The following is a 24,538-nucleotide window of genomic DNA, read 5'->3' on the forward strand; positions in this document are numbered from 1 at the left end:
TAAATCATAATTTCGATATTACCAAATGAATTTTTCATTATAAATGAATAAACTTATACATGTATATATTTATATAAGTATCAACATATTTATACAAGCGACACTTGGAAGCATCAAACCTACTATTTAATTTAAACAAATTTTTTCAATAAATATAGAGGATACGAATATTTATGGGACTGACTATATGTTCAGTGCTCTTATACGCAGAATGAACAAAGGAAACGATTTATGCAAACGAAAGTAAACATTTTTATTCTTAAAGCATAGAGCAATTATAAAATGACCCATTTTTTTGTTAACCTCATCAGGGTCGAATTTTAAATGGACTTATTTTTGCTGTGAATAAAGAAGCAATTTTTATATGTAAAATAGGAATCTCAGAAAGCAATATGTAGAATGACATTGTTTATAAAAAATAAGTTAATAAATTACAATTTTACACAGTTTTTTCGGAAATTGATTAGTGTACGAATATTTTCTACACCCACTGTATGCAATTATTAAAATTAGGAACGAATATTTTGTCTTCCAGCACTATAAGACTCTGTTAAAAAAAATAATCGAAGGAGGAAGGAAGCAAAAGGTGGATGTATCACTTTAAAAAAATGAATATTGAAGTACAATATAGAACTGAAATAGTATTATTTACTGATGCAATAATTAAAATTCAAAACGCTTATTTTGTCTTCCTTCGAACTTGAGCTAATACATTTTTCTCCTCTGAAATTCTAAACAACAAAAGGGAATGCGAAGAAAATTGCACACATGAAGATTGCTATAAGTCAATGGACTATCGCGATTATCAAAATTCTACGATCGTTATCATGTAGCCATGTTTACATATTCAAGAAGTTTCGCTGACCAAATTTTGAAAACAATTGTTGCGCTTTAAAAAAAAACGTCGCTCAGAACAGTTCATGGCTATTGACGTTGTGAAATGCCATTAATCTTTAACAAGAATTATATTCGATCGATCAATAACGACAATTGTATCGATTTAATCCCCCCGTGTTTTTAAAAGTGGCTTCGACAGAAAATAAGTCATGAGGGAAGAAAGATGGATCACGTACCATGGTTCTCTGAACACACCGACAGAAGCGTGGTCGGCGATTGAAATCATACAGCAGATTATATGGTTGAATTCGTATCGCGTTGCTCTATCAAACTGTGGAAAAAAATGTACAAAATGCTATTAAAAAAAAAACCATAAGCGACCTTGAAATGATCTTGATGAGTTCACTTAGTGACCTTGAAAATATATATATCCCACTTGAAGACCTCCGGTCTAATTAAGTAACAATTTTCCTATTTAATGCATAATTCTCATTTCTCTATAAATTGTCATTTGTGTCTGGTAAAGGATAGAAATTCGGTTTTCAATAAATTATTAAATGTTGGTGACGATTACAGAGCTATATTTCAATCTATAAAGGGATCTTTTTCTTAGTTTATTCTATGTTATAGTCAGTTACTAGACGTTTTCAATGCGAAGACAGTCAATTACTGAAGCAATTTTACAACATTGTGTTTTGATTTTTAATAATAAACAGATCCATAAAATTTTCATTCGTTTCGCAATATTTTTACCTTGAAAGGGATTTTACAGTAAAATTTGACCCCAGGGCTCAGTTGTAAACGTTGACACAGAGAATAGACACAGTATAAACTATGCATTTGTGCGATAGTGCAAGTGCAGTATGCAGTTACGTTTCTACTTGTTTCCTAAATGCTTTAAGTAACTAATTTGAATTCAGTATGATGGAGAAGAAAACTGAATCCCTCAATGAGTCTACAATATCTTCTTCGATGATATAAACTATATCCTGATGCAACGATGCAAGTGCATGATGCATTTTCCTAGATAATTTAATTAATTATAATTCTTTAAGTAACTAATTTGAATTCAGTGTGATGGAGAAGAAAACTGAATCCCTCAATGAGTCTAGAATATCTTCTTCGATGATATAAACTATATCCTGATGCAACACAGTGCAAGTGCATGATGCACTTTCCCAGATAATTTAATTAATTTTAATTCAATAGAATGGCACCGTGAAACCCAATTGAAATGTTTCTCACAGTACTCTACAAAAAAAGAAAGAAATTACTTCATCCAGAATCACAAAGAATATCGCGCACAAAAGGGAACCGTCTGTTGCCAGTCACACGAGAAGGGACACGTCCCTTTCAATCGATCCCGCATCCCGTATGCTCCCCCGTCGCCCCTCCCGAGGGATGTACGCTCGTTGTCCGCGGCATGAGTAATCCTCTTCGCCACCCGCGCATATATCAAAACATAATATCTTCATGTAGGAGTTATCTCGTTCGTGATTTCTTCGCGCGGCGCGCATCGCGAGCGCAAACGCGCTGCGGGAGCGCGTAGAGTTGTATATCCCCGTGAAATGAATAGTTCTGGCCGTCCCTGGAAAGTTATTAGGAACGATTCCGCAGGAAACTGCACGAGATATCCCGGTCGACAAATAAAGACGATACCTTTATGGCTGTTTGTCGCGGTCCTGAAGGGTTGAAGCATTGGCCAGGGACAGAGAGGGGTGTCGGTATCTCGGAGCTTTTAGCTTTTTAGTCTCTCTGATGGATATTGTACTTGGGGTACGCCCCTAATGTACGTGTACGACGCGTGTACCTTTTATTGGTGGGTACAGGACGATTCTAGAAACTGGGACGAGCTGTGGGACGTATATTAAGCTGGCGTCAATTCAAAAGGCCAATGACAAATTAACACGATATTTTTTTCCTATTTATTTGCTAATTATTTGCTGAAGAATAATTTTTTTGCTCCAGCCGTTTTCGAGAAGGAAAGGCTATGCTAGCGTAATACTAAGCTAGCGTAGCCACTTATTGTATCTCTGTAACTAACAGGGATATCAATCCCATTCTTGCAGCATATTTTTTTTCTAATTATTTGCTCTTAATCCACCGAATATGAATTCTTTGGCCTGAGCCGTTTTCGAAAAGCTGTGGCTGCTCTAGCTTAATATTAAACTAACGTAGCCATTTATTATATCTCTGTAACTAACAGGGATATCAATTCCATTCTTGCAGCATATTTTTTTTTGCTAATTATTTCCTCTTAATCCGCCGAATATTAATTTTTTTGCTGCAGTCATTTTCGAGAAACGATGACCGCGCTAGGACAGCGTTAATCTAGCATAGCCTAAAGGCTGTACAATGCTGATTGTAGATACGCACAGAAAAAAAGAATCAAATATTTTATTTAAAGCAAATAAATAGCAAATAAATATGCCGCAAGAATTGTATCGGTATCTTTGTTAGGTACGGTGACGCGACACTTGGCTATGCTACATTAACGCTGTCCTAGCGGGGTCATCGTTTTTTGAAAATAATCGCAGAAAAAAAAATCATATTCGGTGAATTAAGAGCAAATAAATTGCAAATAAATATGCCGACAAAAATGGCATCGATATCTTTGTTATGTATTATGATGCAACATGTGGCTACGTTAGCTTAATATTAAGCTAGAGCAGCCACAGTTTTTCGAAAACGGCTGGAGCAAAAAAATGAATTCTTTGGCAAATAATTAGCAAATAATTAGCTAAAAAACATCGTGTTAATTTGGCATTGGCGTTTTGAAATGGCTACGCCAGCTTAATATACATAGTTGTGGGTCCTTTCTAAGGATGGTTAGCTCCTGAATTATAGAATTACGTATGCGACAGACTAATCGTAAGTTAGTTGTTGAGAAACGAAGGGAATATATTTGTTTGCTGGTAGCTTTACAGTTAATGAGAGTCAATCTTTTTTAGATCAAAATTTTATATATGTTGATATTAATAGAGAGAAAATAGAGAGAGGAGGAGTATATCAATTGGTAAATGTATACCTAGTTCTCTGTTCTAATAATTCTTACCAAAAACTGCAGTAAAGATGTTGGTCAATAATTTAGTAATTTTAGAAAGAAGTCCAAAGTACATGGGTCAATCTATCCAAATTGGTGATTGTAATATTAAGAAACATGTGCAACTGCATACTGCACTTCCTCATCGCAATAATTCCCACCAAAAATTCAATAATCCAATAATTTTGTAGAAAGAAGTCCAAAGTACATGGCCTAATCTAACCAACTTGGTAGATGTAACGTTAAGAAACATGTGCAACTGCATACTGCACTTGGTACTACCCATCGCAATAATTCTCATAAAACTTGCAGCATTAATAATCTAGTAATTATAGAAACAAGTCCGAAGCACACAAGCCAAGTCGAACGACTCGGCTCTTATTACTTCTAGTATTAAGATACACGCGTACAACTGCGTACTGCATTTGCACCATCGCACCAAGACAGTTACCCTTCGTATCGTGGGAATTTTGATTGTCAACAAAGAACCACGTTATTGTCTCGAGAAGTTGCACGAGGCACAAGTGACGAGCGATTGTCGAGAATGATGACTGATGGAATGAGTTTTGGTCCCGCGAATCGACGTTAGAATTGAATTCCAAATGAACTCCAACGCGCTTGGACGCCGTCGCAGTGCGAATTAACCACTCGATGGCTGCGAACGTCTCGAGAATCATTTATTGCCAACAGCATCGCGAACTGGGGGATTCTTCGACGACCCTATGTACATTTCTTGTACCTTGACCGTGGGTCACCGACGGTGCTCGAGTGAGAAGACCGCGGGTCGTTTATGTCTTAACAATATGACTCATTTGAACGGTAGTTTCCGGGTGCAAGCGGCCTGTGGCGAGAGTTGTGGGAAAGGAACCCGTTGGAGGCTTTGTTCCGTGAAAAAAGTACTGTAGGTCATTTGTTTTTTAACGAATTGCTATATCTCCGAAATGATTTTGACTATGGCTTTCCTTTCATCTTCCAAGATGGTTAACATTAAAATTAGCAACGGTTAACCTTAACTCTTTGGGGCACGGTGGGATTAAAAGTGTCCCACATTTTTGATGGACCGTAATTCATGGTGGGACATTTTTAATCCCACCTCGAAATTTTGCAATAGCTGCATCTGTATAGGTTTATATTTCGTCTTATTTACGTAAAGCAGTTGGTAATATATTCATCCAATGTTACAAATGTATGCACTTATGTTGCCAACTTTCAACATGCTAATACCGGTTCAACAATTGTTGTAAGCGGAAGGTTTATTGCGATAATATTTCTTTCCTGGTTTTATGTGAAAACCCGTAGAAGTAAGTTAATTTATATAAAAATTAGTTCTATATAAACAAGTGAAGTGTTTTATAATAAAAACTAAAGATTAAATTTGTTTGCAAATGATGAAAGTATGGTGGGATTTTACTCGTCCCACCGTGCAACTTGGAGAGTAATACGAAAAAAAAAACATATTTTTATTTATTGTTTATGTCTTAATATTCTTAAAACTATAAATGTGATTTGAACATAGTGTAGGTAATTTTTGACTCTTCAGCTTCAAAATGCAAAGAACAAATCAATAACAATTTTGTTTGATTTAAAACGCAATAAAATTCCTGTGCAACATGGGTCTATTTTATGACCTGAATTCCTGTGCCGCAAAGAGTTAATCTTTGAAATTAAAGGCAGGTAGGGTAAATAAATGTACTCGTATAATTAGTTCCCTGATTCGATAACTGACTCCAAAAATTGTGACTATCGAAAGCGTTAGTAACTGAGTAGTTTAAAGAGAAATTCGATATACGTGGGGTCTAATTGACGTACTTAAGAGGTGTAATGTGAAGATCGTATGTGAAGATCACTTCACTGATCAATAGAGAAAATTCTAACTTTGTACCCTGAAAGTTCTGCATCACAATCTGAACTAGTATAACTAATTGTATTTTCTTTAGTGGAAGATGAATAAGTCCCTTGTCAATTTTGTAGGTATCCAGTAGCATGGATTATTGGAAGAAGTTCTATTTAAATTTCGCACGTTGTATGTGACTTATTCTAGCCGAGTAATCAAATAATCTTGGAATAAATAATTTAATAATAAATGAATAAATTCTGGAGAACCTACTAGTTGGTTCGTTCCTTTTTCAGATTTATTTCTGAAAGTTTCAAAATAATCGCCTGAGGGTTCGTCTTATGCATCATGTCCCTTTAGTCTCTGCATAAGGAAACTCGATTTCCGGGAGTCTAAGAACTCTACATGCAGAGAAAATTGGAAAAATAACGGGAAAAATTCCATCCACGTACTGACCTATTGAAACATATCCAACTTCCCGTCGTAGAAAATCATCGTTAGGATATATTGAAAAGCTCGCTAGCAGTAGGTCAAAGTGTCAATTGTGAGTAATCAATCAAACCACATTCAATCGTCAACAGCCAACCAAACGTATTCATCGAGTAGAGATACTGACGCATTAAATATCCATTACGCATCTGAAGCGTCACAGATACTCTTCATTCTTCCGCTAGTGCCACGCACAAGGAACAATACTGTTAACGTTGTATAACGTGATGGTGTCATTGAAAGTCACACGGTACATACCGAGTTTATTATAATTTTTTATGGAGTTGATACGAATACTCTCGACTTGAAGTCTGTGTCCTTTTTCGTACTTTCACCATTTACGAACATAATGATGCTTCATTTGCAAGGTCATTTAAAGTCCTTTGGAATTTTTAGCATAAATTATAGGAAGACGATTTTCAACCTTCAAAAAATTATAATACATCACTAAAGCACATTAAAATTGCAATTGAACAGGAATAGAAAATATGTCTCGTACATATATATTTATTTAAAGCATACATAAATATACTTTTTTTCTATTCCTGTTTATTTACAATTTGTATAAGAGACTGTATATAATATCTCTTACATTTTAGTGTTTAGCATTATATATTTAGAACTGCAAAATCGATTTCGGTTAAGTACGTGTTACCCTTCTAACTAACAAAGTTATCTTCCTCACTAAGTAGGTATAAATAGCAACCTTCATTCTCATCGATAACTCATACCGTGATAACTATACAGATTTTTTTTTTAAATATGCATACAACATTGCATCAAGATTTAGGTCTAACAAATTACTTTGATGTGTGCAATGAATCCTTTCTAAGAGACGCAAAATTTCCCTGTCTAAGAGACGTGTTATCCACTACTTAACAAAACCCATCCTCTTGTACCAGGAAGAAGAGAAGAGTCTAATTCCGAGCATAAAGGTCTCATACAGCCCAAATACAGCCCTTAATACAGCCCAAACTCGAACCAACGCTTCCTAGACAGGATTTGCTACGTTGTACTTGGATTCATCACCTATTAAAGGTTCAATGAATGTCTGTTTTCACTGTTCATTTTTCATTGCGCACTAGTTATTACCAAAGCACAATCTAGTGGCATAGTGAATCCTGTCCAAGATAAGCATGATTACTCAAGAATTCACTATGTAAGGATAACGCCAAAAAGTTTTTGATCCACAACCTTTCATTTTCTCAACAGAAAACACTCGCAACATCGCCAGGGTGCATTCTCTTCGCGTAATCCTACGCTTTCATTCCTCGTCTATCCTCGCGATAAAACGTTGTCCATCGCGGAGATTGAGCTCGTTCGCGTATGGAAAAACGCCGACACCCAGAAAGAACACATGCAATTTTCACAAACGCCTGTTCCCACCGTTTATTTTTCGCGTTGCATCAAAGTAACGCTCTTCAATCCCTCGGCTTACGTCTGGCGAATGTTTTCGACGCGCAACTGCCGCATACCTGATGCGTTCTTTTCTCTCGTTGCACTTGGAGGCATCCCCGACACCGTCGCTTGGGCTTTTGCACGTCATCGTGAGTCGGCCGACCGGGTCGTCAAATGTTGCGCTTCAAACCCATCGTCGAACGACCCCTCCAAATAAAAGGTTCTGTTGGCTCGCGGACGATGAGAAAGGCCGGGGATATCGAGGTTTTTCTCGTCGCGAGTGTTGCTCGCGGTGTATAGCGCGCAAAATTGGCGGCGAAGAAAAATACGGCCAACGGAACGATTGCTCAGCAAACGAGAAATCAGCGACAATGCAACACCGATTGAACGCCGGTGGAACATTGCATGCGCGATCTTGGGATTTGAAGGAGGCAGAGGATTGATGGAATGACCATCGTAACGAGCGTTGTTGCATTTTTAAAGGGTTCAAGTTTTATTCGATGCGAGAGGATCGATAGGGTAGATTGTGTGTGGTAAATAGTACGCGGAGTTAAGGGGGTATCCTGAATTAGGAGGTCTAAAAAAAGCGGTTTTCCGTGAATTTTTTTAGGATGGAAAAAAATAATCAATTCTATCGATCTTTTTATCCTATTTTCATACATATTTAAGTAGTCTGTAGAAATTTTTTCAACAAGAAATATTCAAATTGAGTCGACTGCGAAGCATATTTGTAGAGCATCTCACAATTAAAACCTCCTATCGGCGGGAAAGATGCAGGTCGTACTTTTGGTTTGACACAAAAAAACGAAAAGAAATTTCAATTTTTGTACATTTTCCTTCTATGTGAACTAAGAAAGACCAGCAAAAATGGTGAAATGTGAAATTATTGCAAGTTTAAAAAAAAGAACGAGTTCTTTGGGTGAAAAAAAAAATCACTTCAACTTGATAAAAAAGTTGTTTGAAATGTTTTTTGTATGAATTTTCTTAGTTCACATAGGAGAAAAATGTGTGAAAATGAAAATTTCTTTCAGTTTTTTTTGTGTCGAGCCAGAATTTCGACCTGCATCTTTCCCGCCGATAGGAGGTTTTAATTGTGAGGTGTTCTACAAATGTGCTTCGCAGTCGACTTAATTTGAATATTTCTTGTTGAAAAAATTTCTACAGACTACTCAAATATGTATGAAAATAGGATAAAAAGATCGATAGAATTGATTATATTTTTCCATCCTAAAAAAATTCACGGAAAACCGCTTTTTTTAGACCTTTTAATTCAGGATACCTTAAGCTGCAAGCTGTTCGTCATTATTATTTTATGAGGAATTTAATAACAATAATGCTTTATTTGATGAAGTTAAAGGACAGGGTTCAAGTAGAAGCGTAGAACAGTTGGTAAGATGTGTATTTTAATTCTCTTGGACGAAAAGCTCTCGGAAGTTATACAGGGCGCGACACTAGGATCATGTTTGTAATTTCTGCAACTGCACAGTGTCTCAAGCACCTATTTTCAACTTTGTTCTTTTTTCTTCATTACGCCTTGTTTATTTTGCTATTCTCTTATTATTTTCAGTCGAATATTACACATGTTGTAATAAGCGACGAATACAAGAAAAAGAAAAGCAAAACAAGAAGGTATACATATTTTTCTATTTTATTATTTCGAAATCTATAATTTAAAAACGATAACATCAGAAGATATGTATATGTATATGAAGTTTGAAAAGAATAAAATAGGAAGATATCGAACGCTATGGATCCAAAGTACTAGTCGAAATGTAATAAACATTGTTGTATGCAATGTAGAAGAATCATTAAAATAGCTATGTGCCACGTTTAAACAAATTACTTGATCACTGATACCGAATTTCGATGGCTAAACTGCTGTACACATTGGTTATTTTATTATGAAAGAAGCTGGTCGAGAATAACTCGCGATAATTGAATATTTCAGCTACGTATTTATAGCTTTGGTCAATGGAAATCGCGCTTGCGTCTGCATGGAAAATAAATGCGAGGTAAAGGACGCGCGTGTTTGCCCTATTTCGATAAGGAAACCCGACTTCGATGGGCAAATCAATTTACGGATAGTAAGGACACGGATTTCAAAGTTTTTGAAACTGTAGTTCAGCTTCTCAAACTTTTAATTCTGTTTCGTTACTGGTAAGGTGATTCACGGAGTGAGTTTGTATCGTTTCCTTCGAGATTCGAGAAGTAAACATCTTACTTTCATATGCTTGTATTTTTTAATACAGATAAAGGAATTCAACCCTTGGATGGAATATTTTCAAAATTCATTTGAAAGATTTTTAATCAATTATATGAGGGTATTCCAGAAAATGTTCTTCATTGTAGTCATTTTGCTTTCTGAATAGACATGATTGTGCTTTCAAAGATAAAATTCTAAAGGTCTACTATTGTCACGATTAAATAAAAATTCTCTCTAAAAACCATTTGATTTAATCAAAAACTGAAATCATTCATGATTTTTGAAGGGTAGAGTTTATTATCCAAATGTTTTCGACCACATAATTCCTCCTCGGTGAACCAAAATTTATTCCTAAAGATTTCTATATTTTTAAGAAGTGCATTCTTAAATATAATAATATAAATTAAATGTGGGATATAAATTGGTTTACTATCCACATGTTATAATTGGTTAAAATATTCTCTCACTCCACAATTTTTTTTATCTACAATTTCTACATCGTTTGCGCGGTAGAACCTCGATTATTGGAAACTGTTGGAAATCCTGTTTACTATATAAAAAGGCACTTTAGAATTATTAACTTAAATTATTAACTCTATCGAATGAATTCAATTACTACAACCAAGTGAAGTTACGTTTGCCAATTTTTTCACAATTTCGACCCTATGAGCTATCGATAAATCGCTCAGCCATCGCGATACAATTTACTTGACTCCCAGTGACCAACCGCGCGCTAATGGGGCAACAAGCATCGCATAGTTGGCGAAACTTGAAATCACACGAATTTAACGCCACATTCTCGACTGGGAATGAAGACAAAAAAAACAAGCACCCGGCAATTTGCCCAGGCAGACGTTGAATTAGCACCACTCTACGTGATTTCCAGCGACCAATGGTAGCGGCAGTCCGCGCCGGATGTGTAGGTTACGCGTCCCTGACCTAGGACGCCTTGATATTGCAAAGGAAAAAGGGTAGAGGCGACCGACAAACGAGCGTGAAGAAACCGAAGGGAAGCCCTCGAAGTTACGCATCGCCACGAAAATCGCAACAACAAAGAGACAGAGACAGACGCGACCGATCAACGCGAAAGACCCTCGTCTCGTTAACCCATTCATAATACCATATTTCTCGTCATCATGATACTTGAGTCGACTAGCGATTATTTTATGATTATTCTTATAATTTGTTCATTAGTACTATACGTACAATTTCGAATTCACTATTTGATCATTCGAGTGTTTATAGAAATTTCGTCGATACTTTTTATTTTAATTATAACTTTACTTTTTTTATTTGCTCTAAGCTATTGTATATTATTATTCTTATGTGATACGTAGGCTGATCTTGCAATTTTTGGTTTTACTCGATAAAAATGATGTTTAATATTAAGAAGCTGAGAGTGACTAAGGAAACATTTTCTTAGACTTGAAGTAGTATGAATAGTAACAAGGTTAAATGCATGTCTTGAATAGTAATAATATAACAAATATAATAGTATCGATAACATGAAGATATACAGGATGAGTCCGAAGAAACAGAACACCTAAATATCTCTGTTACATTTCGTTGTACAAAAAAACTTCTTAGGACAAAGTTACACTATTTGAAGGGTCACATGTAACGGTCTAAGGGGAAAAATTTTTTAAGTCATTCTTTTATAAAATTTCAAGGTCATCGATGTTTTTTTAAATGGAATGATATATTTTCGTTAACGTAATGTTGTAACTGACAAAATAACGAATTCATCCATGTACTACAATATGACCTACAAATGACCTTCAACCCAGAAAAATGGAATAAATAAAATTCAACGTGTAAGATTGGAAATCTTAGGAAACATTAGAATTAGAAATCAGAGAGCAAGAACGTCTTCAGACTGATCAGCAGTTGTAAACACGAATGTGTACAAACACATAGATAAAGGTATATCATAAATGTCTTCCTGTCCACACCGAATCTGTTATTATGTTGTGTATTGCGATACATTTAAATGTATAGTAGCTCGAGTTAATATTAATTTGAATATTCAAAATATTTTGAACATTTTGCGTAACAGGAATAAAGCAAATGAATCTTACACGTTGAATTTTATTTATTCCATGAGCATGAAGTCTTGAAAATTCGATAAAATCTTTATGTATAAACATCGAGTGAAAGCAACGAGCAAGACTTGTATTCATTTCCAAGACTTTAGTTTGAAGCAATTTGAGTATTTAATCGTCGCTTATATCAGAGCACATTCAGATACCTTGACATTGCATTTCTCTGTTAATCCTAGCGAAGCTGAACAATACTTTAGTCACTATAGAAACCTAATATTCAAGAACAAGCAAATAAACCTATTTAAAAACCTAAGAGTTAAATAATACATCTAAATGTACAACCACTACCCTCAACGAAAGCAAACGTTAAGAAGAGATCAAATAGAAAACATAGATAAACAATTCATCACGTTAAGCTGATAGGCCCATGAGTAACACCTCTCACCTCACTAATTACTATACCAACTCTACCAGGTGCCAACAGCATAAATACTACATTTTCAATCATTCTTGAAGTACCCTCTCGAAGTTAAACGGAAATAATCATTAGAAGCGTAAACAAATATTTACAAATTAAATTTTCCAATATCATACTACAACAACATCGTCACAAGATTGATAGATGTCATAGCTAAATATCGACTTGAACTTTTACGTATTTTTAACGAAGTAATTCGTCCCTCAAGAAGTTCAATAAATACAATCATGATTCAGATCTTGAAAGCATGCTTAATAACTTCCCGGCGAAAAGCTGAGAGATCGTTCGTAAACAAAGACCAGTCTCGAACAAGGAACCGCTTGACATGTTGCGACGCGTCGTCTAGCGACGATAAAAATATCTTCGTTGGATGTTTTGAACGTTGCCAACACTTGAACGTTTCCGAAGACGTGCGACCGCCACTGCAGAAAAACTTACGACTTCTGCTTACGACTGCGAAATGTACTGGGTGATTTTTAACGTCCTCGGAATGAGAGGGTCGATACACATAGCCCAGAGCTTCTCGAAGATCGGGTCAGTCGCCTTCCAGAAACCCCTAGCACGTTTACAGGCCTCCAGTATGAAAGGAAAAATTCTTTTCCGGAGGATAAATAATATTCTTGATGCAGAGAGCAATATTAGTGTCTTTAGTCTAGAATCTCAATTATCTGCTAGTGTATTTGTCTAAGAATTTTCTAAGAAATTTGGAAGAATGTGACTTTTGCACGTGAGCTCTTCCATTTTTATTTTAAGTTGATAATATTAGGTTGTCCCAAAAGTTTCTTTCGCTTTATTAATAAGTAATACATGCACAATACTTCATGTTTTATGTTACATTACTGAATTGTGCGCAATCAATTTTGCTCCATTACTGTTACAACATGAATATCTATGAAATTAGATTGTCTATTTATAGAAACACAACCACATAAAATAATTGAGTGCAACTCGCGAAAGAAACTTTCGGGACAACTTAATACTTTCAGTTTCTTCTGTACCCTTCCTGTGTAAATCACAATATTTTAAATTCTGCCCTGCTGTTATCTACAGTGATTGATTTTTATAAATAGAGTGTCTGAAGAAGGCCTGATGTAGGCCAGAAACGTTGACTCGCAAGCTTGTTTTTGTATTCTATTAATAGTAAGCGTAACTGAAGCATAGCTCAAACCATTCTCAATCATTTTATAAGAAATACAGTTCTAATATTTAAATGGAGGTAATAGGAGAATCGCGAATAAAATGAGCGCGAAAAAGAAAAGAATACAGCTATAGGCGCCTCGAAGGCGGCGCTAGTGTCGTGCCCTGTATAACTTCCACAGCACATCCACAACTATACAGTTTCAACTTCGAAACGATCCCCGTTCCTCAGCAGATAAACAACCTCCAACGCTATTGTTACCGAATGTCCCCTGATATAAATATAATATAGAAAACATAAATATAAATATCTTCGTATAAATGATTCCCATATTTCAAGCTCTATCGGTATACATTCAAGAGCCTCCCTCATAATTATCAAGTCTGTATGCATTCCCAGTACAAGTCACTTCTTCCTACAAACAACAGTAATCTCTATAAAGACGATAAATTCTAGAACCCCTGTTACAGAATATTCTCTTTTAACATTTCCCAATCCAGAAAATACAGCTTACAGTTCCCACATACTCTCACCAATTTGACCTCTATGATTTTTACATTCCCGTCTCGATTTGCAGACGCGATTAACGATCGTTCCGTACGTATCGACGTTTCCACGGGAATTCGTCGCACGAGTTCGACGTTTCGAAGGAAAAATTCGAGTTGCCGCGAGTGTACGTGCTGAAAATCCGCGATAAAAGGTCGAAACGAGGCAGTCTTGGAGAGCCTACGGCCACGAGGATACGGCAAGTGTTTAAAATCGAACGGAAATCCAGTCGAACCGTCACTACCGCCATTGCAGCGGTTACTAATAATAGAGTAGATACTGGAAGGATAGAAATACGACTTCCTTCGGCACTCTGTACCCTTCTGCGTCCCAAGAATAACGGGCTTCGTTCGTTTCACAGCCAAGACTAGCGAAATAAGGGGTCAGGGGCGGCAACCTAGTTCAAATATTCGATACAGCTAACTATGGGCTCGCGGTGGGAGGATATACACTCATTCATGATACAAGCGTTTGGGATGATGCACCGAAACGGAGCGCCTTTCGAGATCACGATGATTCAGTGGTTGTTTTTAGCGAAAAATGTTTTTGAGAACTGGCGTTGAGAGTATCCGCGCTTTGGAGCAGGGGTTTGCTAATATAGCACATACCTTTCGTATGTGCCCTTCAAAGACAAAAGAATTTTTCTTTCTGTATTATGTTTGTTTTAATCCATTCAAAATTGAATTGTTTCTGTTGATTTTAATTAATCGAATTCGTATCATTTCTTTGGAGTGAAAATTAAGAAATTGTTTGTGCTTGATATTTATAGATACGATATCTTTATTATGTTTAGTCGAATTCATTTAAAATTAAGTTGATTCGGTTGATTTTTATCGATTGAATTTTATAGTTATTGAATGTAAAAAATTATTTAAGGAAATCCTCTAGGACATGCTTTGATTTTTAATAACATTACCATATAAATAGTATGGTATGAGAAGAAAATTATTTCTCTTCAAAAACGAAAACATTAAAGTGACTTTTCAGTGCATTTCATTAATAAATACATCCCTTTTATACGAAGCAAAACCACAGACGAAAAATCTTTCGGACCGAACATCTACGTTCCTGATTCAAACATATGGCCGCGGTCACAATGCAGCATTCCGCGTTTCAACGCGATTCGCATTACCGCGAGGATAGCATCGACTCCGTCGAAAACTAACTTTCACCGGAAGAAACGGTCTGTCGTCAATTTTCTTCGATTGAAAAGACCCAAACGAGTGGTCGACAATTAAACTCTGCTCGCACCGAACTGGAAACCTGATACTACGAGCCGTTTTGCGTTCCGTCATCCCACTCGATTTCACGATACGCCTGTCTGATAGCGATTGCCCATTGCGCCGTCTCTAAATCGAGTTAGCGAAAATTACGAGCGGTGGATCAACCCTATTATTGGACACGATCTCGTCAGCACGTGCTGTCTCTTATACATATGTGGCAATAAGTGAACCGCCAGCGACCTGGGAAACGTGCGAACTCGAAAAACGTGCAACATCGGCGATCGTACCTCGTCGAATCGACGTTCCCTCGAAATTATCGCGTTTTACAATTACTGTTGTCATAAGAATGTTGTATATGTGATATTCTATAACTGTGGCGAAGTTGAACTCTTAACTTCTTGAGAAGGATACTTGATTGTACATGTGGTGGAAACCTGGGCATTTTTGAAATGATATTATTTGATAAATAACTGTCAGAATGTGCTTCTTAAATTTTGAATATAACATTTAAATACTATATACGAAGACAAATTTGAAACTTATAAGCTAACGTTATTATTCTAAAAATGATATTTATATCCTTCATCTATTATTATTTTGTATACTCTATTTATAACCTCTATTATATTTGTATCAAACATGTAGAGCAAACCTGGGCATTTTTGAAATGATATTATTTGATAAATAATTGTCAGAATGTGCTTCTTAAATTTTGAATATAACATTTAAATACCTTATACGAAGACAAATTTGAAACTTATAAGCTAACGTTATTATTCTAAAAATGATATTTATATCCTTCATCTATTATTATTTTGTATACTCTATTTATAACCTCTATTATATTTGTATCAAATAAATGTGATAATCCTTTTCTTTAGTAATTATGAGTGTTTTATATCTGTCTGCAATGTTTGAAATAATAATAAGTACATCAAAAAACTTCACTTAGGTAAGTTCGTTTAATCATATAATTTTTACGCAATTCATTTACGCAAAATGCAATTCGTTTTCCTAACAATAGTAACAGTAGAGCTTCGTTTTAGGTTCAGTGGCCCATTGCAGATACATTTTTACAGACATGCCCCAGCTACAAGTCAAAAAGTCAGAGTTAGATCGATACCAGTAGTTGCGTCTACTGCAGTTATGAATATAGAACATTCTCTGTTGAGTCACTCACTATTCCACCATTTTTCTGCAATATCGTAACCTGTTAATGAGCACACATTTCGACACCGTAATATTAATTAAATCAATTACTGTTTTCTACCTAACGTCTACACCTGAAGATAAGAGTCGTTCTTGTTTCTTAGCAATATTATGAAATCGAATTACATGTAACATAAAATATGCAAAATAAAAATATAGTTTTATATTACATGCAAAATAATATTTTATTTCTAATGCTACATAGTAAACAATTTGTGGATGTCTGAATCAACAAAAGTATTAGAATTGATGAACAAAACAAAACTACTCAATAAGTGTATTGTAAAAATATCGTGACTTGCTCTATTCTATTAATTTGATTCCAATATACTACGCTACTTATTTACTGATTCAAAACATGTAGTACATAGGCTTTACGAATTGTGAATGATTCTTCTAATGATTCTTCAGCCAAAGATAAAATAAAAAGCATATTTAATAATAAAGATATGATGTTCTGCGAGTAACAATATGATGTAATATTGTGTTCAGTCGATTTAACACAGAAGTGAAGAGTAGTTACATTTTGGATGTCAATAACAATGAATATCGGTTCAAATTTAAAAAAAAAAGCTACTTCTGAATAAAATGAGTTTCAATTAAAAAAGTGGCGTGAATTTCAAATGTAATTTTCTCACTTCGTGATACAATAACTGGCAAATATATTTTTTTGAAAAAACGTTGAATGGAAATTTTTAGCAATGAACATAACATGCTTAAGGACATGCTATTACTCTCTACAGTTCTATTTTTTCTTTCACTGTAAAACTGACTTAAAGAAATTACATAGAAATTACGTTTCATGCATAACGTCACACCTCTATTATCAATTACTTCGTTTTATTCTATCTCATGAATAAATGCAGTAGACTTGCATCTCACACGAATAAAGAAATTACCATTTCACTCTGACGTATACTTTTTCTCTCACCCCTCTTTAAAATTGCCCCTAGACTACATCATTTCACTCACAGATAACCCTTTAATAATCTTTTTCCTAATCTCATCTGCCTTCACATTAACTATACTATAAAATGACCCTGACACAGGTAACCGAAAAATAAAAATGCTCGGATTAGAGAAAATTAACTGGTCATACGAAACTCTGTCAAAGGTATAAGGTTGCCCCAAATGTTTCTTTCGCTTTATTAACACGTTGATCGCCACGTCACCCATATGTGGGTGACAGTAGTTTTCACTCAAGAACTAGACACATTAATTCTGAAAGCTAAGCTTCACAGAAAATGAATTTAAATGAAATTCGTGTATTTTGATGAAGTTACAAAAATAAATACCACGACAGATGTTTGATTATATAGTCTCCAAAAGTCTAAATAATATTTAATCCTAGCAGAAATGTTCAAGAATATTTCTCTGGCAGTCAACGTATTAATAAGTAATACATGCACAATATTTTCTGTTTTATGTTACATTACTGAATTGTGCACGATTCATTTTGCTCCATTACTGTTACAACATGAATACCTATGAAATTACATTGTCTATTTATATAAACACGACCACATAAAATAATTGAGTGCAACTCGCGAAAGAAACTTTCGGAACAATCTAATACCATCCATAAACTGCGAACGAGGATACAGACATAATCTCAGCTCCCCTCGTTATCAAGCCATAGACGCACGTAAAATTCCATTTTCTTAAGAACTCCTCTATCAAAGAGGATAATAATACCCTTTAAGACTCCAAGCAAGCTACGGAAGCCAACGAACTTTTTCCCGTCTTCGCGAAAAACACGTACAATCCTCTCGGAAGTTATTCCTCCCCTCGAGGGACTTACCTCGTCTACGAAAGATCTCTGCTGCATATTGGTCCAGCACATTTTGCACGGGCACGCGTCCTTTTCCTTGAAATTCTCGCCCCGTTCTCTGTCCCGCGTGGTGACCTGCGGCGGCGGGGGCGGTACAGGTGGCGGAAGAGGACTGGTCGCGACCTCGAGGCTATCCGAGCTGGAATTATGACGTCTCGGCGGCGTTATGTTTGTGACGTTCCCCTGGGAGGGCTGCTTCACCTCGGCGGATCTGACGTGATCATTCCCAGACTTTGAGTGCGACGGCGACAGGTAAACGTTCAACATGCACTTGTTCTGCTGCGGCTGGGGTCGCAGAAAGTCGTCCAGCAGGTAGAAGCTCTGAGCTCTGCTGGATCTCGTAGACGCTGTGCGCGTTTCGGCGGCGGGCTGCTCCGTTTTGCAGACACCCTCGCGATTCGGCACCCCTATGCACTCGTCCTCGAACTGATGTATAGTAGGAAGATGTCTCTCTTCAACGTCCCTCTCCGTCGACTCCCCCCCGTCCTGGTACATCCTGACCGTCTTGACTCGGTTCACCTTCGAACGTCCCGTCTGACCAAACTCCCCGTTTTCCCTGTAAATGTCCCTGCTGTAACGCGACGACTTGTAACTCGAACCGCGCGTATCCTCCCGGACTTGATCGGCCTCGATCATGGAAACGCTCATGTTGTGGGACATCGAGTGGTGCACGGCGTGCGAACCGTTGCCCGTGGGAGCCCTGAGCAGGGCGCCCAGGGACCGCCACGTCCTGTCCAGCTGTCTAGTGGAGTTGGACGAGACGGAGGATCTGGTCCACTTCCTGTCGTTCGCTGGGGACGTGAGCGCGCTGTTGCCCACGGACCACTTCCGGTCGTTCGCGGGCGAGGTCACCGCCGGCCACTTTCTTTCGTTCGAGGGCGAGGCCATCGAGGTGCTGGACCACTTTCGCTCGGACGACGACACGGTGGTCGTCGTTGTCAGAGCGCGGTCGTTGGAGCTGGCGTTCAGCTGGTCCTCCCGTTGCCTGGCTTTCCACCACGACGAGGTCGAGGTGAAAAGTATCAGGGCCCCCCTCAGGGGATTCTGGTTCTTCGAGGCGCCTTTCGGCGAGTGCTCGCGGTGGTCCTTAACTTTGAGCGAGCAGTCGCGGAAATTCGTGTCGCACTCACAGTCGCTGAACGCCGAGGCGTCGCGATCCCATAACGCGCTCTTCTGGGCGGCTACCTCTTCTTCGTGGTAAAGGGTAGCGTTCGTGCTTCGTAGACGCGGCCTGACCTTCACGAAACCGTAATCGTTGCTGTCCTGGATGGACTCCAGGGCCTCCACTCGATGCTGAACGGTGCCGGTGTTCGGTTGTAACAACGACGTCTGACCAGAGTACTGATGGTGACTGCCGCTCAACTGCAGGCTGGGCTGTTGCAACAGCGTCGAGGTCCTCGCCCGATGTCCCTCGCCCGCGGTACTGCGCTGCAGACAAGAGAAGCTCGCCGAGTGTCGCAAGCTCGAGGGCGGATTCCCCGGTTGACTCACTCCCAACATCTTTCCCTCTTTGATATAGTCAGTCTTTGATCTCGAAGCGGCGGTGGAAAAGAGATTTCTCGATCGCTGGAGCGATTTCACGGGGACGGACGCGCGCGGACGGATCGATGTGCGCTTTCTAGCTCGTCATTACTCCGGCAGTGATCTTTTTCGATTGTTCCTGCGGCGGCGCGCGACGATAAGAGATACTCGAGGTGTAAACTTCCCTTTCCGTGTACTTTGGCTCTTTCCTGCACATCCTCGATGCGAGTTCTCGTGAACGGGCAGCCGTCACGGTTACATCCTCGTCGGTCTCGGTGCCTTTCGTACCGTACGCAGACGGTTCGTACGAAATCTGTAACAGAAAGTAGGAACAGGATAGGGGCTAGCAAACTCAAAAGAAAACGGCGAACAACAAATCGAAGCGACGAAGCGTGGGGGGGGGGGGTATGATATATATCGTATGATCGAGGGGCGACGTGGCGGAGTTGGAAGGTGGCATTTAAACATCTTTGGAGAAGACAGATGTGGAACTTTAATTAATGGTATGAAATGTGATATGTATGATTGCTCTTTAATTATGATTGTCGAGGAAAGGTAGTTGTTTATTCTTCGTTTCTGTGTGGAGGTAAACAATGTTATACATATGTATTGTAGGTATGTGGTAAGCATTTCTAGACATTCTTGAAGCCTCCTCCAAGTATTTAAATATAAATAATAATTACATCAAGGAAAAACGTATAAACATACATGAAGAGGTATAAACACAGATGTATATCAGAAAGCAAGAGTGAAAAATAGAAAGATCTTTATATTTATATTTTTCAATGTATCGATTTCTGATTTTTACCTGTGTTTATGTCTTTTCATTTAGGTTCAGAAGTCTTTATCCCATTATAATTATTATAGATATGTTAATATCAAAGAAGAGTTATGAAAAGGGGAACCGAAATGTCTACAAAAACTTGACATATCGATTCAAGGTAAGTAAATTTGATTAAAAAATGATTTCTTGCGTCAAATTTATGACCAAAAATGTGGAACCATTTTGTCTGGACCGGTAGAAATCGTACCTAACCATTAAATCTTAAATTTTTAATCGGTTCTTTTTTCCAAATTTGTTTCTCTTTTCTACTCAAATATGAAAAGTTTTCCAAAGTAAAAAAACTCCGTACGTTAATTTACAATAAATTTCTCATTTCCTCATACGTTACAAATATCCTCAAACCCTCAGTGTAATCATGTCACATACATTTCCGCCAATCCAGACATAGTCCACACAGCTAGCCATAACTTCTGCGCAACTCGATATTTTTAAATAAAATTTAGTACACCTCTAGTTCGATACGTGCACCTCTAAATAATACATAAAGCACTCGATGATATTGCATACACATCTTCGAAATAAAAATGTTCAAACGCTATAAAAAGTTCGTCGTCCTGACGTAATCACATAATGAACAGGGGAAAAGTGTATAGTGATGGAAGCGGTATTTTTCCACTTTAAAATGTATGAAAAATGTACGCGATCGTTGATTGAACTTCGGGGAGCACGCACATGGAGGGAAAAGGGGAAAGAACGATGGAAAAATGTTGCAGCGAGGCGATTTGCCAGAGATCGGTGAAGGATGAAGGCCGTTTTGCGGCCGATGCCTCGGGCCAGGCGTCTACTGAAATGCTCTTCGAAAATTCGATTTCCTATTAATGGACCAATACTGTCCCCTGAGAACGCTCGATGAAACACTTACTTATACTCTCAGCCTTGTTACGCAGGGCGAGTCAGTAACTTTCAATAATTCAATAACTGGAATAACTTGTTATTTATTGATTTTACGTAAAGGTATTTCGTGAAAAATATGTTTCACTCGATAGCGATTGGGAAACAGAATCCTTTACATTTTTTTTTATAATATAATAAAGAATATGTAAGTCGTGAGTGATATTAGAATAATGTTGCAAAAAGAATTTTCTTGTACGTATTTCTTTTACCTTGTAAAGGTAAAAGAAAATTGTCTTTTTAACGTAATTGTTTATCATATTATAAAACTGAAGGAAGTACTGAAGAAGACAGTAAATTTTGATAGTTGAAATATCTTTCAAATAAAATGCTTGAGAGAACATGATTTTTTAATCAGTTTCTCCTGAACTCAATAAATAATAAGTTGGTTAATGTGACTGTAGGTACTGACACATCCTGTCAATTTCAAAGACTTACTCATATTTGCACTGCACGAATTTTCTAAGAACGTTTATGTCAGTAGACACCATATGAATCACATGTAAAAAATATTGTTTTTAGTGGCCATGATATATATGGAACAGAGTTGGGCAGTGATTATTCTCTGATTACTATTGCGATAACCATTTACAATTGGCAGATTAATGAGTCATCATAACCTGCGTCTTTAAACTGCAATCGGTAATTTCAAATCTCTCAAAAACGATCGTGTTTGATTATTTAATAATCATTAATCATGATTACTGATTAATCGTTTTACGTACAAGATCACAAAATAGTCTTATTAAGATAATGAACATCATTAATTTCATAGTGACAAAGCTCGTTATTAAAACTGAAACGTTTTCGAGCTTGATCTGCGTTCTGTTCGATACAAATGTTCCGTTTATTGGTAAAAATACATGTTTAGAGTTGTGTAATAAAGTGATTGAAATGTATTCTATAATCAAATTTGATAATCAAATTTATAAAGTATATTACATAATAAAATTAGAAATACGAGTCTTATAATACAATTTCATAATGAAATTAAAAAGAATGTATTTCAAAATAGAATTTAAAAAATATACAGCTTGTGTTGAAACTAAGTTTCACAATATGAAAAATATATTTCCCAATAAACTCCAACAATAAAATTTGGAAACTGCATTCCTACCGATATTATAGAACAAATGTACCCACCAAACAGGACCGACAAGATCGAAATCGATTTAATTTAAACTGCACGCTCGAACTCTACAACCACGAATGCTGTCCATTAACGACGATTAATGATTACTCGATAACCATAATCACGGGTTATATATTGCCCAACACTGGTACGGAGTATTCAATGAAAATTCGCAGCGACGTATGTTTCCATGCTCATCAACTTAAGACTAATGGCAGCCGCGTTAAAAAGAAGCACTGGGGGAGGTTCGAGATACAAGAACACAAACGAAATAAATTCATAGATGATCGCAGAGGTGGTGATTCGTAATTCAAGGGTTATCTACGGTTAGGGTTTTCAAATACATCATTATTCGTGCATGTTTAATTATTCTCCAATTAGCGGAGTTTAGGTCCCAATTAACGCGAGTGACGTTCGTCGAAATCGTCTGGTGGTAGCTCAAAGCTCCCATATTCGTTTCACGTGGTGGCAAATCGCATCATTCTCGAGTGGTCCGTTTGCAAAAAGTTGTGGAGGAAGCGCAAAGCCAACTTTTGGTGTTGCGTCGAGCCCTGGGGCCTTTTTGTGGTCGAGAAACCACTGGGAGGAGGAGCGTTGAATGGACGTCGAGTTCTCGTGCACTATCGAGACGATGGGTTCGACACTCGGACGCAATTCGCGTGCTAATTAAAATTCCCTCGGGTGCGGGCGAGCCAGTGTTAGGTTCGTCGATACGATTCACGTATATGTATGTGCACATTGGTGACATTGGTTGCCTCGCTGGGCAGGTCGCATACTTCGATCCGACAAACGCTGGCACCTGTTTTTTCCTTTACGCAGAGAGGATTAATTAAAAATTGTATAAACTCTAAGCTTGATCATTTTTGGGCTAATTCAATTCTTGAGTGGGGAACACATTAGCTCCTCGTGTATTGTTTTTCTGTTACGTCTGCAAGAACAATTTTATTATGATGTTAGGTATAACAGGAAAAGTGTAGAATCACGATTTTATACCTAAAAACACAATTTGAAAAGGTAAACTGAACACCTAGAAATGATGTACGATTGATTATAATTAATCTATGATTGCTATGTCCATTTATTAATACAAGTAGATACGTGATATTTGAATATTTTTCTGATAGAAAATTATTAATCTAAAAGCTATCATCAACATACTTAGTTTTTATGGAAGGAATTTTGTTTCGTCTATTATAGTTTTGCTTTAAGTATATTATAATTTATTATAATTAATTTATGATTGTAATTGTTCATTTATTAATAGAAGTAGATACTGTGCATGTCTTCCAGACCCCATGTACCTACTTAAGGGATAAGGTCACAATTCCCAAGATTTCAAAATTAACGACTTTAAAATCAAACAAAATAAAAGATACCACATTCTCGTCTATAGTATTACAGTTACTATAAAAAAAAAAACATTTATCCATATATTATGTATTTACTTTCAAATGACTTCCTCAAGATCCATCCTCATAAACTCGTGAGTTTATGGGTATGGTGGGAAATTACATTGATGCAGAATAAAGGAAAAACAATCATAACTGTAAACTATTTGTGAACGGAAGGTGATGTAACGATGGTATTTACAAGAATTTTTCTAGAATAAATTGAACGCACATACCGCAACTGTCCATTAAATTGTTTTATAAGAATAGTTCAAGAGAATGTCATCTAAAGGTTAACATATCATATGGGGATAAATTCCTCCCCCTTTAACTAAATACAATATTATGGCTATGGAAATGGGAATAACGACGAAAATATTTTTGAAAATATCAGAGACTTTTAAATCTGAGTGACAAAAATTTAACGTGAAAAAATATTTTAACCTTATGACATCTTTTGTAAAAACTCTTATGGTAGCTTGTACATAAAT

General features: G+C 37.0%; 1 protein-coding gene across 1 annotated transcript in view; it reads right to left on the reverse strand.

Annotated features, from left to right (window-relative positions):
• LOC128890403 (dual specificity tyrosine-phosphorylation-regulated kinase 2-like) overlaps window positions 1–24,538 on the reverse strand; it is a 410,245-nt gene that overhangs the window by 266,624 nt on the left and 119,083 nt on the right. Inside the window, exon 2 of the mRNA XM_054148856.1 lies at window positions 18,242–20,105. Coding sequence (XP_054004831.1) covers window positions 18,242–19,771 — 1,530 coding nt within the window. The 5' untranslated portion in view covers window positions 19,772–20,105. The remainder of the gene's footprint in view (window positions 1–18,241; window positions 20,106–24,538) is intronic.

Source organism: Hylaeus anthracinus, unplaced genomic scaffold (genome assembly GCF_026225885.1).
Source record: "Hylaeus anthracinus isolate JK02 unplaced genomic scaffold, UHH_iyHylAnth1.0_haploid 12000, whole genome shotgun sequence".
Classification (NCBI taxonomy): Eukaryota; Metazoa; Arthropoda; class Insecta; order Hymenoptera; family Colletidae; genus Hylaeus; species Hylaeus anthracinus.